This window comes from Psittacula echo, assembly GCF_963264785.1.
Source record: "Psittacula echo genome assembly, chromosome: 8".
Classification (NCBI taxonomy): domain Eukaryota; kingdom Metazoa; phylum Chordata; class Aves; order Psittaciformes; family Psittacidae; genus Psittacula; species Psittacula echo.
This window is the reverse complement of record NC_137744.1, coordinates 7114307-7127263: the sequence shown is the minus strand read 5'-3', so window position 1 is coordinate 7127263 and position 12957 is coordinate 7114307. Positions and strand designations below refer to the sequence as shown.

Sequence of the window (12957 nt, the reverse complement as noted above, 5' to 3'; positions counted from 1 at the left end):
TGAACTTATGTAGACATTACTTACGAAAATCAGTGCTGACAACTTGTTAAAAACCTGCTAATATAAACCTGCTGACGGTCTACCAGCCGCATTCCATTTGACACAAGTGGTAAAGGAGTGTCCAGTTCCCTTTGGTGCCTTTAAACTTTTCTCATTTGTATGGCCCATTTCTATGTTTGTTTGGTGATACACTGGATGGAAATGCTCTGAGGAAATGAGTTGTTCTGTCATGTACAGAAATCCTTCAGAGAATGCACACTTCCCATTTTCTTTGCTTACTGGGGAAGATCAGTAGGCAGGCAGGAGATGTATTATCTAGATCTTTTGGATATTTGTGAATCACAGCTTTTATTTGGCTTATTTGCTATGAGAATGGTCAGCAAAACCTGGCTTTAATAGAAAACTTAACAGCAAAAAGAAAGTTACTGTCTTTTTCTTTGCAATTCTACGTGCCGTTTTTTAAGAAAGCTGAACCTCTTCCTGCAGTCTGTCTGCTCTGTGTGATGTATTCATTGTTAGGTTTTTCCACAAACTGCAGTCTGAGTGTCTGAATTGCATCATTTCTCTTGCATTCCTGTCCAACTCCCAGTTACCAACAGAACAATTCCAATTTCTCCTTATGCTCTACGACTTTACCAGGTGAGCAGGAGATAATGTGCACTGTGGCTAGCACAGGCTTGCACTGGCCAAGCAGAACACAAACCATGTAGGTTCTACCTGCCCTTTTCCTCACCAAAACATTAATGCAGGTCTCTTCACCAGTTTTCATTTAGTTATTCTATTGCCTCTGAGACTTCCGCCATTATTTCAAATATGCTTGAAAAGTGGACAACAGGTTCAAAAATTGTGAGGAGTCTCACAGACCACATGGTTTTACACAGCTTATTTCCTGTTTGCCAAGTAAGTTCTGAAGGACTTGATTACAACTGAATTATGTGTTTTGGGCTTTTTTTAAACAGAAGAAGTACCAAGTCAAACCTTTGACAACAAAGATTACTTCTGTGGGAAGGAGACATTTCCCGTCTATGAATCCATTTTCACAGAGGAAGGAGAAACCATCAGAAAAATTGCAGTAGAAACTGAAAAGCCACCTCAAATAGAAATACATGTGTGGACAATTAGAAAAGGTGAGCGAAGCACGTTCTTTCTTTAAAGAGTGTATCATCCTCCATTAATTTCCCAGGATAAGTTGAAGCATCCTCAGACTGTTCTGGCTATTCAGGATATTGCAGTTACAGCACTTCCAACATCCTCAAGTTCTGCTGTACAAAACCCATTAATAACACACAAAGCTCTACTTGTGCAGACTCCTACCCTTCACTGAGAGCAAAAGCACAGTGACAAACAGGTTGTCAAAAATACCCTGTGTAATTTATTGCAGAGAAATAGATAGCAGGGTTTGAACCACGTGCCAAGAGGTTCTTATTTAGGATGGACCGAAAAGCTCTGCATTAAAATCAGTCTGCCTTATCTGATGCCTTAGTGATGGTCTAGAATATGGACAAAACCTGTATAAGGATGGAAGCAGCATCTTTTACTAGACTAACTGGCAATTAGAACAAAACAGAAGAGCATTCAGAAGCCCAAATTCTGCAAATCCTGAACTTTTAGTACAGTAAGAATTCTCTTCTGCCTCCTGAATAGCCTGTCTACTTAATGTACTTAAAGCAAAAAAGCATGTGATCCTCATAGGAAACCCTCGTATAGACCTTTACATGGAAACAATAAATCTCTAGAATATACTTTAAAGCACAAAGCCAAGCCCAAAGTGTGAGCGGAAAAGAAGTCAGACGATCAGATGGTTAATAACTACTGTGTGTTCTAGAAGCCGCAAAGCCTCTGATTTGATAGTGATGTTGCCTGCTAGGTCATGACATGCAAAATGGTATCTGACTGCAAAATTATGCTGGTTTTCTCCAAAATGCTGGGATTTTGGCTTCTGCTGTAATCTTACATTTACCCATAATAAGGAGGGGTTCAGCTGTGTTGGAAAAGAATTGGCTAATTCTCACACCCCTCACAAACTCTCTCCAATCATAAATCCATAGAAGGATTTACAGGGAAGTAGCAAAAAACCAAGGGGGCAGCAAACAGAATAAAGAATAGGCTGAAAATCCATGTAATTGGTAAGGATTATTTCTCAGGGCAGCTCAACATGGCAGTAATTCTACATATAGGCGGGACAACAACCCAGGTTTAGAACAACAGGCACACTTCCAGTAACGTGCATTTCTCATGTCTTTGCTGAAGGCATTCTGCGTCACTTCTATGTTGAAAAAGTGTCCAAGACAGAATTTGAAGAACTTCCTTACTTCAAGCAGATAACAAGGACAACCCCTAGTAAGTAAAATTCTGACCCCTTCAGGTTTCTATTCTCCACATAAACATAGCCTCGAGATTTATTCAACACAAACAGATGTACCAGAACATGGCTCCAACATTTATAAGTTTAAATAATGAAAATACAGCCATTTAACATATAGATACATACAGCAGTAGTTCATGTTCATGCTGTCTTAGTCTCCTGTATTTTGTTAAAATATAAATAAGCTGGTTTCTGCCCATAATGCCTCAAGGCAGAAATATGACTGACATCAGCACAGCAGCACAATCTGGATTTAAGTAACAATTCAAGTTACCCCAATTTTTTACAAAGTCATTCAGAAGGGAAAAAATCAGAGATGTTTTAAAGAGTTCTCTGATATACATGTATGTTGTGTTTGAAGCAAGCCTCTCCTATGTTCTTAACAGTATCTTCATTATTAAAATCTGTTTATTGAAAGGACATGTAATGCTTTTGTCACTCTTGATTCAGTTTCTTTTTTCTATTTTATCCAACTTGGGATATGACACCTAATTTGATAGCTGAGTAGAGGCATTTTTAATTCCCAGTGCTTTTGCATTACAAGTTGTCATTTTTGCTGAGGTCTCTAATTGGGTAAAGAAGTCTTTTTCCCAGGAATCATATACCCTTGATAATACCGGCTTAGTGAGAAGCAGACCCCTTTTCATGTAAAAAGTTTCCTAATTTTTGCTGTCAGCCTTCCATAAGCTTGTCTTTGTTGTCTATACCACAGTATTGTAGTTACCACGACAACAGGCATTTCTGTTCACATTAGAAAAAAGTGTACAGAAATATGAATATCCAGCAAACACAGTCTGCATTACACACGGGTAGGCAGAGTTCACACAGTGCATAAAACACTTGGACTTGTTGCTTCCCAACTTTCAAATATTTTGGTTTCTCTTCAGAGTTAAATCCTCACATCACTCTGTCATAAAGCAGAGTATCCAACATCCTAAATAGTTGAATAATAGATCAACTTAAGGTACTACTTAATTAAAGAAAGGAATAATATTCTGGTCTTTGTTTATTATTTTTAACAAAGTTATTTTGCATGGAATATTGTAAGATACTTTGAATATTTTCCATGGGAGGACTGGACATTCTCTCTTTGACCATTGTGAATCAGTTGGTCTGGAGAGCACTTGTAAATGTCTTCGAAGATCCCTGTGCCCTTTTCTAAGTATCTGTCTCCTTTGTGTTTTTCTTTTCAGGCCAGTGGAAAATATTTAGCGAGGGAGAAGCTCAGATCAGCCAAATGTGTGAAAGCAGAGTGTGCAGGACTGAGCTCGAGGATCTGGTAAAGGTTTTGTACCTTGAGAAGTCTGAAAAGGGTCACTGTTAAGGGAGACAGCACTGGAGGGAAAAACACAAGAAAACTTATGAAAACTTGGGATCTGCAGCTGGTCTGCAGGCTTATTTTGCTTAAGTCAACAGTTGCCCTAAAAACCAAAACTATAATGCAGTAATTATTCACATCATGCACAGCAAATTTGCTGCTTTATGTGTAGTGGTCTGTGTCAACCGTTTAAATATCTCCTCCAAAAGACTAGGAGGCTCTGTGTTACTGGTGGGGGAAGGAGAAAGAGAGACTGTACTCTCCCAGAGTTGCATTTCTTTACAAGTTAAAAAGAGAAAACAGAACGTTTTTATTATTATTATTATTTGGAAACTTATTCAAACTAATGAAAAGAAAGACACCTAATAAATGTGCAGGAGCTATGGAGAGCAGTATTGCCTGTGCTGAATTTATACCATTTCTGGTGTTGAAATGACTCATGGATTATTTTAGTAGTGGAGGAAAAATACAAGTGATACAATACTTGCGTTGGAGACATAAAAAACCCGATTTAAACTAACAAACTCCTAAGCAGCCTGCCTTTGGGATGATGTCTTGTAGTTGAGCAAACTGAGTCCATAAACCGAACAGCAGGTGTTAGTGGCAATCACTGTATTTTTGTAGCAATTTGAGCAAATGTTCACTTTTAAGTGGCTTTCATTGCTTCCTCCACCCAGTTCTCTATAAAAATGTGAAGTGTCAGCTCCCTATCACAGCCCTAACAACTTCATTCTTCTGGGCCCTATTAACACACAGGCTTGGCTGATAAACTGCCTTCTAAAGTGACACGGCAGAAGGTGGTGAAGTACTTGGGAGCACTTTCAAAACACCTAGCGGGTTAAACCTGCCGATTAGTAACTCCTTAAAAGTTACCACAGTGCTTAATTTATTGGTTCTGATCGGCTACAAACTCAATCTTCTGCATTTTCCTGAGGGTGACCTCTCCATTCTCACACGCTTCAAGGACAGGTTTTTCCCATGACAAACACCAAACAGCCACAGCAGCCCTTCAGAACACAGCAGCTCTGTGGAGACTGTTACCTTTGTGAAAAACAAATCTGAGAGGTCCTGTTTAAGGTACTGTAGCATGTCTGTTGTGCATGTAAGAAAGGTGCCTCTCATCTGCACTGCTTTGTGTCTGCCATGCTGGATTAAATCCTGAAAAGCAAGTGAGTCTGCCTGCTTGTGCTCCCATTTTCTACCCCACAAGCAGATGGGAATACTGCTGTTCAAACACACACTAGGAAGCAAAGCTTTATGGAAATGGTCTGACTCAGGGGCTGGGTCTTCACACGGAATGAAATCAACAGTGATAGCAAGGATTTTGAGGTTTGTCACCCTGCCAGTGCCAGCACGCCAGGGTGTACCCACATCCAAAGGGATGAAGGTGTGGGAGAGCCCCTTTCAGGCACAGCTTCCCCATCCTGAGGGGATCCCTGTCTGAAGCAACAAAGCTCAGCAACCTCCCTCTGCAGTGCGGGCCTGCAGCTAACGCAGGACTTCCCAACAAGGAGCAAGTGAGGAGAACAGACATGAAGAGAAAGGAAAAGCTGAAGGGAATTAGGAGAATACACATGTGGTGATCTCAGTTCCTTAGCAATCTTGCCTGTGTATAACCACCCCAATGTCCCTAGGCCTGGACAGAGCAGATATTTAGGAACACTTCCCTCCCTACCAAGCCCTCAACATAACAGGTACATAACACTGCAGAATAGGAAAACACGAAAAAGGAGCTCCACCAGCAACAGCATGGATTGCAAGAACGAAATACTCTTACCTGGTATCAGTGAGAACCATGGGAGTCTCTTTCCAAGCCTCCATGGGCTGCGGGGAGATCCCTCAAGCTCCCTCCATGGCCACCGGAGACTCTCAGCTCCCTCTTCCTGCCCAGCCTCGGTGTCCCGGGGCTGTTCCTCACACTTTCCCCTCACTGCCCAGCAGCGCTCTGCCCTTCCCTAAATCCACCTTCCTGCGGCTCCTCCAGCCCCGCTGAGGGGCTCAGCGCTGCCCGCTGTGGGGCCGCTGGAACCGGCGGGAACCGGCCAGCTCCGGTCCGGGGCGCCCCTCGGCTGCCTCAGCGGGGCGCGGCAGCCCCACTCCACAGGCTGAGCTGGCACCCGCCATTACCAGTCCTGTATCACTGTGTTAAAAGGAGAGCTAAGTGAACTGCCCCACCACCTTACACGGGAGCCCACGGAGCCTCTGCCTCCACAAATCCTGTCCTGCTGCTTGAAAGGGGTGCAGTGTATCCTAACTGAAGGTCCTGGGACCTCGCAGTGCCAGAGGTTGCTGCAGAGTAACTGGCATAAGCAGCACCGACTGCACATGGCATCTACGTGGGTTGAAATGTGCTGCAGAAGGGCAAAATTTCATTATAAATCTTCTAATAAGTCATGAGTGAACCTGATCGTTCCTTTGGTGAAGACATTGTGAGGAAGAGGTTCCAAGGAATTGTAGCAATCTGGTGGGAAGGCCAGCAGTTGGCTTCTCACCTCATGGGCATCGTCTTGTTTGTAGCAGTAGCTGGTGAAAAAACACTAAGTGGGAATGTACAGTGTTCGTATTTTCTTACTTTTAAGAAGAAGGCAACCTGCTTTTTGTATGTGTGACAGGACAGGCGGAATCCAGGTTGTGTATTTATTTTATAATAAACATTCTCGTAAGAAAAGCAGAAAAAAAAACCCCATAAGCATCATTTAGTAAAATGCACTGTTGCATTTTTCCAGGTTCTGGTCACTTAATACAACAAAAATACAATGTCGTGTTTTTCATGCTTTTCATGGGATGTATGTCTGTTACAGTACTTATTTATGTACTTGTTGCATCACTTTGGCCTGGTTTGATAAATTAATAAACCCTGAAGTTGATAATAAAATGAGATGGTTTGTGTATGATGCTCTTTGGTTGAGATATTTGGTTTCAGTTCCCTGTTTGCAGCCCCGCTGCTGCCACCTCAGAGAAAGCCTGAACCCATGTGCCTGGCTGGGTTCAGGTCCTGTGCTATCAGGTAAGAGTCAGATTGAACACTCTGGACTGCTGGACAGGGTGCAAAGTAAGGCTTCAGCACTCACTCAAACACAAATCAGAAGGATGAGCAGGATGCTCAAACTATCATCTTATTTAAATTGTTTAATCTCAAGAGCCACGACTTGTTTAGTAGGGCAGCAATAGGATGTTGGGGAGACAGCATAGGACCTGCAATAGACAGATTTTCTGCTCAGACTTATTTGACCTTTGGGAAATAGCCAGTTTAATTCAGCTTTTACCTACCCAGGATGACGAATTTTGAAAATCAAAGCACTGACATCTCTATATGGAAACCAACTAAAGAAGAAATTGAGCATTGACAACTGAGAGAAGAATACAGGATATGCTGCCTTCTGAGCAATACATACTCTGAAGCTCAAAATAATTGGGAAAATGATGATGGAATTAATCTGTGCTAATGACTAAAAAGAGATGGTCTTTAGAAACATAAGAGTGTAAAGCATTAACTCCCACACAGCTAACAGTGTAACTAAAATGGAGAGTATCAGCCTTGGGAAAGATGATTGTTCAAAGTGGTTCCACGGTAAATCACTCTGAATCAGTAAGTACATCAAATGTGAAATTCAAGATATCTCTGGAAATTCTTCATGACATCAGTTTTCTGTTATTTCATCACAACCTGCATGTTTGTCTTAGCCATCTTTTTATTTTAGCAAGACATCTGTTACAAAAATCCCTTCCATGGGGACATACCCTAGGCATGCAAACCTCCTCTGCTCCACTCTCCTCCTGTAAGAGCCCCCTTCTCCAAGCCAAACTATACGAGAACATTAGACTTCCTAGTAGTTGCAGTCTGAAAGTCACAAACAGTCGGGGTTGCACAGCCACCTCCCCGATGAATGTATTCTCTTGATTTCATAACATCCGAATGCTTTTTAGCAGCACATTAGATCTTGTTTCTCACTTCACTCGTATTCTCCTCTCAAGTAACACAGATCTTCTCTGCATCCATGTGAATCCACAGGCCAGGAGGGCCTGGATACTCAGAGGAGAGCCCTATTCACTGCTGAATAGGGCTCCTATTTTCTGCTGAAATGACTTTTAAATATACCTACAAAACTACAAAGGGAGAATGTGTCAGCCTGACACTCTCATCTTCATACACTCTCCATAAAAAAAAAAAGGTCAAACCATTTCACAATTTGGATGATGAATACGTACAAAATAATTGATAGCACATGAAGTATTTGCGTAATATTGGTGTGCTCTGGTGCCTATTGTGTTATCCATTGAAGATAAAAGCCAAGATTTTTGAGATTTATTGTGGGAGGGGTGAAAATTGACAAAGTTAATCCTCATCTCCATTTATTGCTTTTGTTTGGGGTTTGAAAAATGTCTTCATCTTCTGATCTGAGGTTTTGGACTGTTTTACTTCTTGGGTAAAGTGTGTCTGCAACTACATGAGTGTACGAGTATGAACCCACAACCCTGCCCTTCTCACATAACACCAACCCAACTGTGAGCAAGAATGCAAAGCATCCAAAGCAAAAACAAATAATTGATTTTAACCCGGCAAAACAGTTTTTAATGTAGTCACATTAGATGACAGTTCAGAAAAGACAGCGAGCCTGATTTCATTACAACTCAAAGTAAAAACTCCCAATCTGTCCTCACATGACCTCAGCTCAAAAGACAAGAGATAGGACATCACATTAAGCCTGAAGTGTAGCTAACCGCTAGTTGATCTCTCCACCAAGGTCAATTCGGTCTCCTGCAGATTTACTTCTCCAGGACCACAGCACCACAAAATCAGGTGTCTTAATAATACATTAAAGCTGAAGTAAATTCCCACTGAATTAAATGGCAAAACTCCCAATCCCTTAAATAGGTCCCCAAAGAACTCATACTGACACATACTACTGGAATTAAACACATTTTAGTGTGCTCTAGGGTTTAATGTGTTTTAAAGGTACACTTTATACTTTCCACAGGCAGACTCCCAGCCACTTCGTGTTCTTCAGCCAGCACTGTTACTCCAGCCTGCTCTTCCCCAGCTCTGTTCTCCCCCCTGCCAACAGCTAGGATGGGACAACGAATCTGAGTCCTAATTTTAGAGGCATAAATAGGAGTCAAATGATGCTTAAGGTTTATCTACTGGGATATTTTTGTTCCACATCTCTAAATGAGAACATTCAGACTTCCCCTGTTAAAATACCTAGCTTGAAATTAATATGGTATTTATTTTCATTCCATGTACTGCAGTGTTGCGCAGCATGGCCAGGTTGTGTGCTGGTAAATTGTGCTGTTTGAGGTAGCTGCAGTTCAATAAAGACTGAGAAGTTGCTAGATAAACTTTTTGTGGTATACTCAGGGTGGAATGGGAAATGCTGTAGAAGCATCAAACAAGACAAGTGAGCTCTTGGGCCAGTTCTTTCACAAATGAATTGAAAAGACATTATGTAGAAGTATTCATAGTTGTGGCTGCATAACTATCTCATAAACTAACAGAGAGCAGTCACCAACTAATCAATCTTCACAAACTTCTTCCTAGGAATAGGAAGATTTGATTATAAATACGGTTATTTAGTTAGCAAATATTACTCTTAGGGATGCATGTACAGCTCCAAATGATGATATGTCCCAGAAAGCTGTGTTTTGCTGAGATCATGTTTTCAATTCTGTGCTATTAGAAAATATTTTCTCACTTGGAATGCCATATTCTATATTCACACAAGCACAGACTCACGAACTCTTTGGGTTTAGATCTAGCCAAGCCAGACAGTGGCATTCTCTCAAAAATAGTCCAATGATAGCATTGAAAACGTTAGAGGATGTTTACAATCAGAACCGATTACCCACAAAGTTTAACTTTGCCATTTATATTAATGCAAACCACTTGTAAAATCATGCAACCAAATCCTACCAGTAGCACTTCTCACTCCCTTCACGCTATGTAACTTACTATAACCAAGTCTACTTTAAAAAAAAAAAAAAAGAGAAAAGTTATTTTGAGCTTCAGCAAATGTGCTAAATTTCTGGAAATAAAACCCCTGCTGCTCTTTTGTGTGAAGGGCTCAGTTTATAAATCATAGATTGTTTTCACAAGTGAGAGGGAAAAATGGCAGGGGTTTTATGAATTCAGAGAACACTCAGCCTGGATTCTCTGTGATTTTGCAATCATAAGTAACTGAAAGATTCAATTGATAATAATGGTCAAAGCCTACAGAGACTGAAGAACTGACAACAGCTTTTCCCACCCTGATTTTTCTTCTTAATTCAAAGTCAGATATATTTTAGAGACCTTTGCACTGATGAGTCCCTGCTGAAGAGACAGGGCTCTTGCCATGACATCAGCTTATAACAAGCTCCCTATTTCTTTATAGTCAGCATGTACTGGGAATTACTTACCCCATCTAAATGATGCCCATGATGAGGTCACTCTTACTAAGACACAGCTATCATAAGTACCATGCTTGTGGTGAACATCGCTCATATCAATACATAGAATCCCTAAGAAGATGTAGTTTTGAAGTATATTAGTGACTTCGTAATTTAGTCAATTCAAGGAGTTAAGCAAACCCGAGAGAAACTGAGGAACAAAGAAACCCTTGACAATTGCAGAACTGCCTTTGAGCACTAAATGTTGAAACCTGGACCTCTTTTTTCCTGGCGTTTCCACCAAATAGTACATTTCTTAAGAGACATTTTATCTTTTTGCCTATGATTAAAATTCTGAAAGGAGCATTTGCCAGAACAGTACCTCTAGAATGAAGCTCCAGCAAAATCAATCTGCTCGAAGATTCTTGAAGCCAAAAATCCACTAACAGGTAACTGGGCTTCTCCAGATGCTGGATTACACAGCTCAAACCTACCAGAAACTCGCTGCCTGCCACCATTCCCTTACAATACAGTTTCCCGTAAATCTACGTAATAGACATGATAAAGTCTGAAGGGTTTTATGGAAAAGATCCATCAAGTAGGATTTCAAAGGAAATTACCAGATCAAATACTGTGTAAATCAGTCTATTTGCACATTAGAGGGACATCTGACCCGACAGAGGACTGAGCACTTCGATCTGGACAAAAGACACAAGAAAAACATAGGAAAAATATGCCGTTGTCTGTTATAAGTGTAAGGGAAAAGGCTTTTCTCATCTTTTCTTTTTCAATTGCATTTTTTCAGAGCCATTCCAAATTATGCATTGCTACTCCTGCAGAACAACCTGCGAAATTTGAACAGAGTTCCAAACAGAGGTTCCCAGGGGGCTGCTTAGTCCAGAGGATTAGTAAAGAGAGTAGAGTAGCTGGCACTATGAATTCTACTTCACTTCAGGGCAATGCTCAGAAGATGCATCCAAAGACCTTGCTTGTAAATAAAGATTGCTCTGGTCTAATACATGAAAGGTAGTCAAGGTGAACTCCAGGATCTCTTCTGGGGCTGCCTCAATCAGCCAAAATGTCTTCAAGCCACTGCTAATGGTCTCTAATATGTTACCTAACATATATTAACAAAAATAGTCAAAAGATACAGGTTTCTCTCTTGTGTTGAGTGTCTCCTCTCCTTCCAGTCCTAGAGCTAAGGACACTTTCTTCTTGTACCTATTCTGCTCTGAAATAATTCTGGTAACAGAAGTTTTTGTGACCAAAAAAAGCAGGAGAGACACAACGTTCTTCCTAAGAACTCCTGGTCCCCTGGCTGGGAGAAACTGTAAAATTCCAGCACTGCTGCCCTGGAAATCAAAAAAGATCCCTGCCTGTTTGTGCAAGACTTGTGAGAAGCCAGCCTGCCCCTGCTGACAACACAACAGTCATGTTCACTAATTGCCAACTGAGAGAGAATCCTAAAAGAACGCTGGTGATTAGGCTTGGGAGACCTCAGGATGATGTAATGTTTGACAATAAGCTGTTGACTTAAAACAGGTAGTCCAGTGAGTTGAAAGTGCATTTAATTAAAATATTTTATAGATCAAAGGGTTTTCCTGTCTGACGAAGCTTCAAGTGCCACATAATCATGCACTTTACAATTTGACTTCTGCATAGGAGATACCAAAATCAGGGAGGAAATGAGAAAATTCTACATAACCCCTTCAAAATGAGCTTTTAAGTTAAAGTAGACTGATGCACTCTTTTTCACATCTTAAATGATGCCCTATATGCTAACCACTTTGGATATGCTTCTATCTCTCTTCTCCATTATAAAATCTCATTAACTCTTCACTGGAAACACATCATCTTCCACTATCTATCTTGTAAAAAACTCATTTTTCCAAAATAATAACAAATAGGTTGAAAACAAGCTTAAGGCAGTGATGGAACTCTTATGTAGTGAATAGGTGGTCTCTGTGCCAATACAGTCCGTTCAGTCACAGCCTAACATGTTAATTATGTATATAGCTAAGCAGACTTGCTTGCATTGGCTTAATTATTCTGCATGATAATATGAACAAAGGGCCTCTGTTAAAGCAATCAACAAAAATTTTAGCTGGCTGAGTTTCCTCAAATGTTCCAAGAGCAATGAAAGATCTGATCATTAAGGATTTACTGCCCCTCAGAGCTATTTTAAACCTGTTCCCTTCACATATCACAGCTGGCCCTTTGAGTAGCCTCTCATTCTTTATATCTGAAAGCCCCAGTAAGGCTGAACAAAAGAATGTTCCTCGTTTGGAGTGAGCTGTCTGTGTCATCCGCATGATGTTCACTAGCAGGAGATGTCTATCTTAATGAGCTTTTGGCCGGGAACCGCGCTGCCACTTTCTAACTTTTGTCCAGTTCACAGGACTCCTGATGCAGGGCAAGCTGGATGTGTTAGAATTGTAAATGAGCCCCAGCAAGTGCACAGGGCATCAGGACCCCACCATAACAATTAAGCAATAGTCTCTGCTGTTGTGGGCCTCTCCTGCTGGATAATTGACCACGACGGGAGGCATGCAGAGAACCCACGCTGAAGGTGAGGACACATAACAGCAGTGAAGGTTCATTATCTGGCAATGAAAAAGAAGCTATCACCAATAGGAACTGGGTTTTAAAGGACCCAAGGGTTAAAACTTTCACTTTTTGGAGGCATTTACCACTAATTTCTCCTTTGCCCAACAGAAGCCAAGTGTTTCGAAACATGCTCCATTTTAGTGGGCCCTGGGAATCAGATCAGTGATAGTCATGTAAACACTCCAAACCTACCCACATATATGGTAGAAGAGAGTCCAAGAATGCTGGCAAGCTGTGCAGAATGTGTGTCTTTAGCAAAAAGCTAAACATTCTGTCACTGTAAAAGCTTTCCATGTAAAAT

General features: G+C 41.0%; 2 protein-coding genes across 7 annotated transcripts in view; one reads left to right on the top strand and one right to left on the bottom strand.

Moving 5' to 3' along the window:
* Positions 1–3689, top strand: part of CHRDL1 (chordin like 1) — a gene marked incomplete at both ends in the record, with an annotated part of 32984 nt that extends 29295 nt beyond the window's left edge. The window contains 3 exons of the mRNA XM_080624612.1: positions 960–1127; positions 2251–2340; positions 3559–3689. Of these exons, the coding sequence (XP_080480738.1) occupies positions 960–1127; positions 2251–2340; positions 3559–3689 (389 nt within the window). The remainder of the gene's footprint in view (positions 1–959; positions 1128–2250; positions 2341–3558) is intronic.
* PAK3 (p21 (RAC1) activated kinase 3) overlaps positions 1–12957 on the bottom strand; it is a 247338-nt gene that overhangs the window by 175858 nt on the left and 58523 nt on the right. The window lies entirely within an intron of this gene.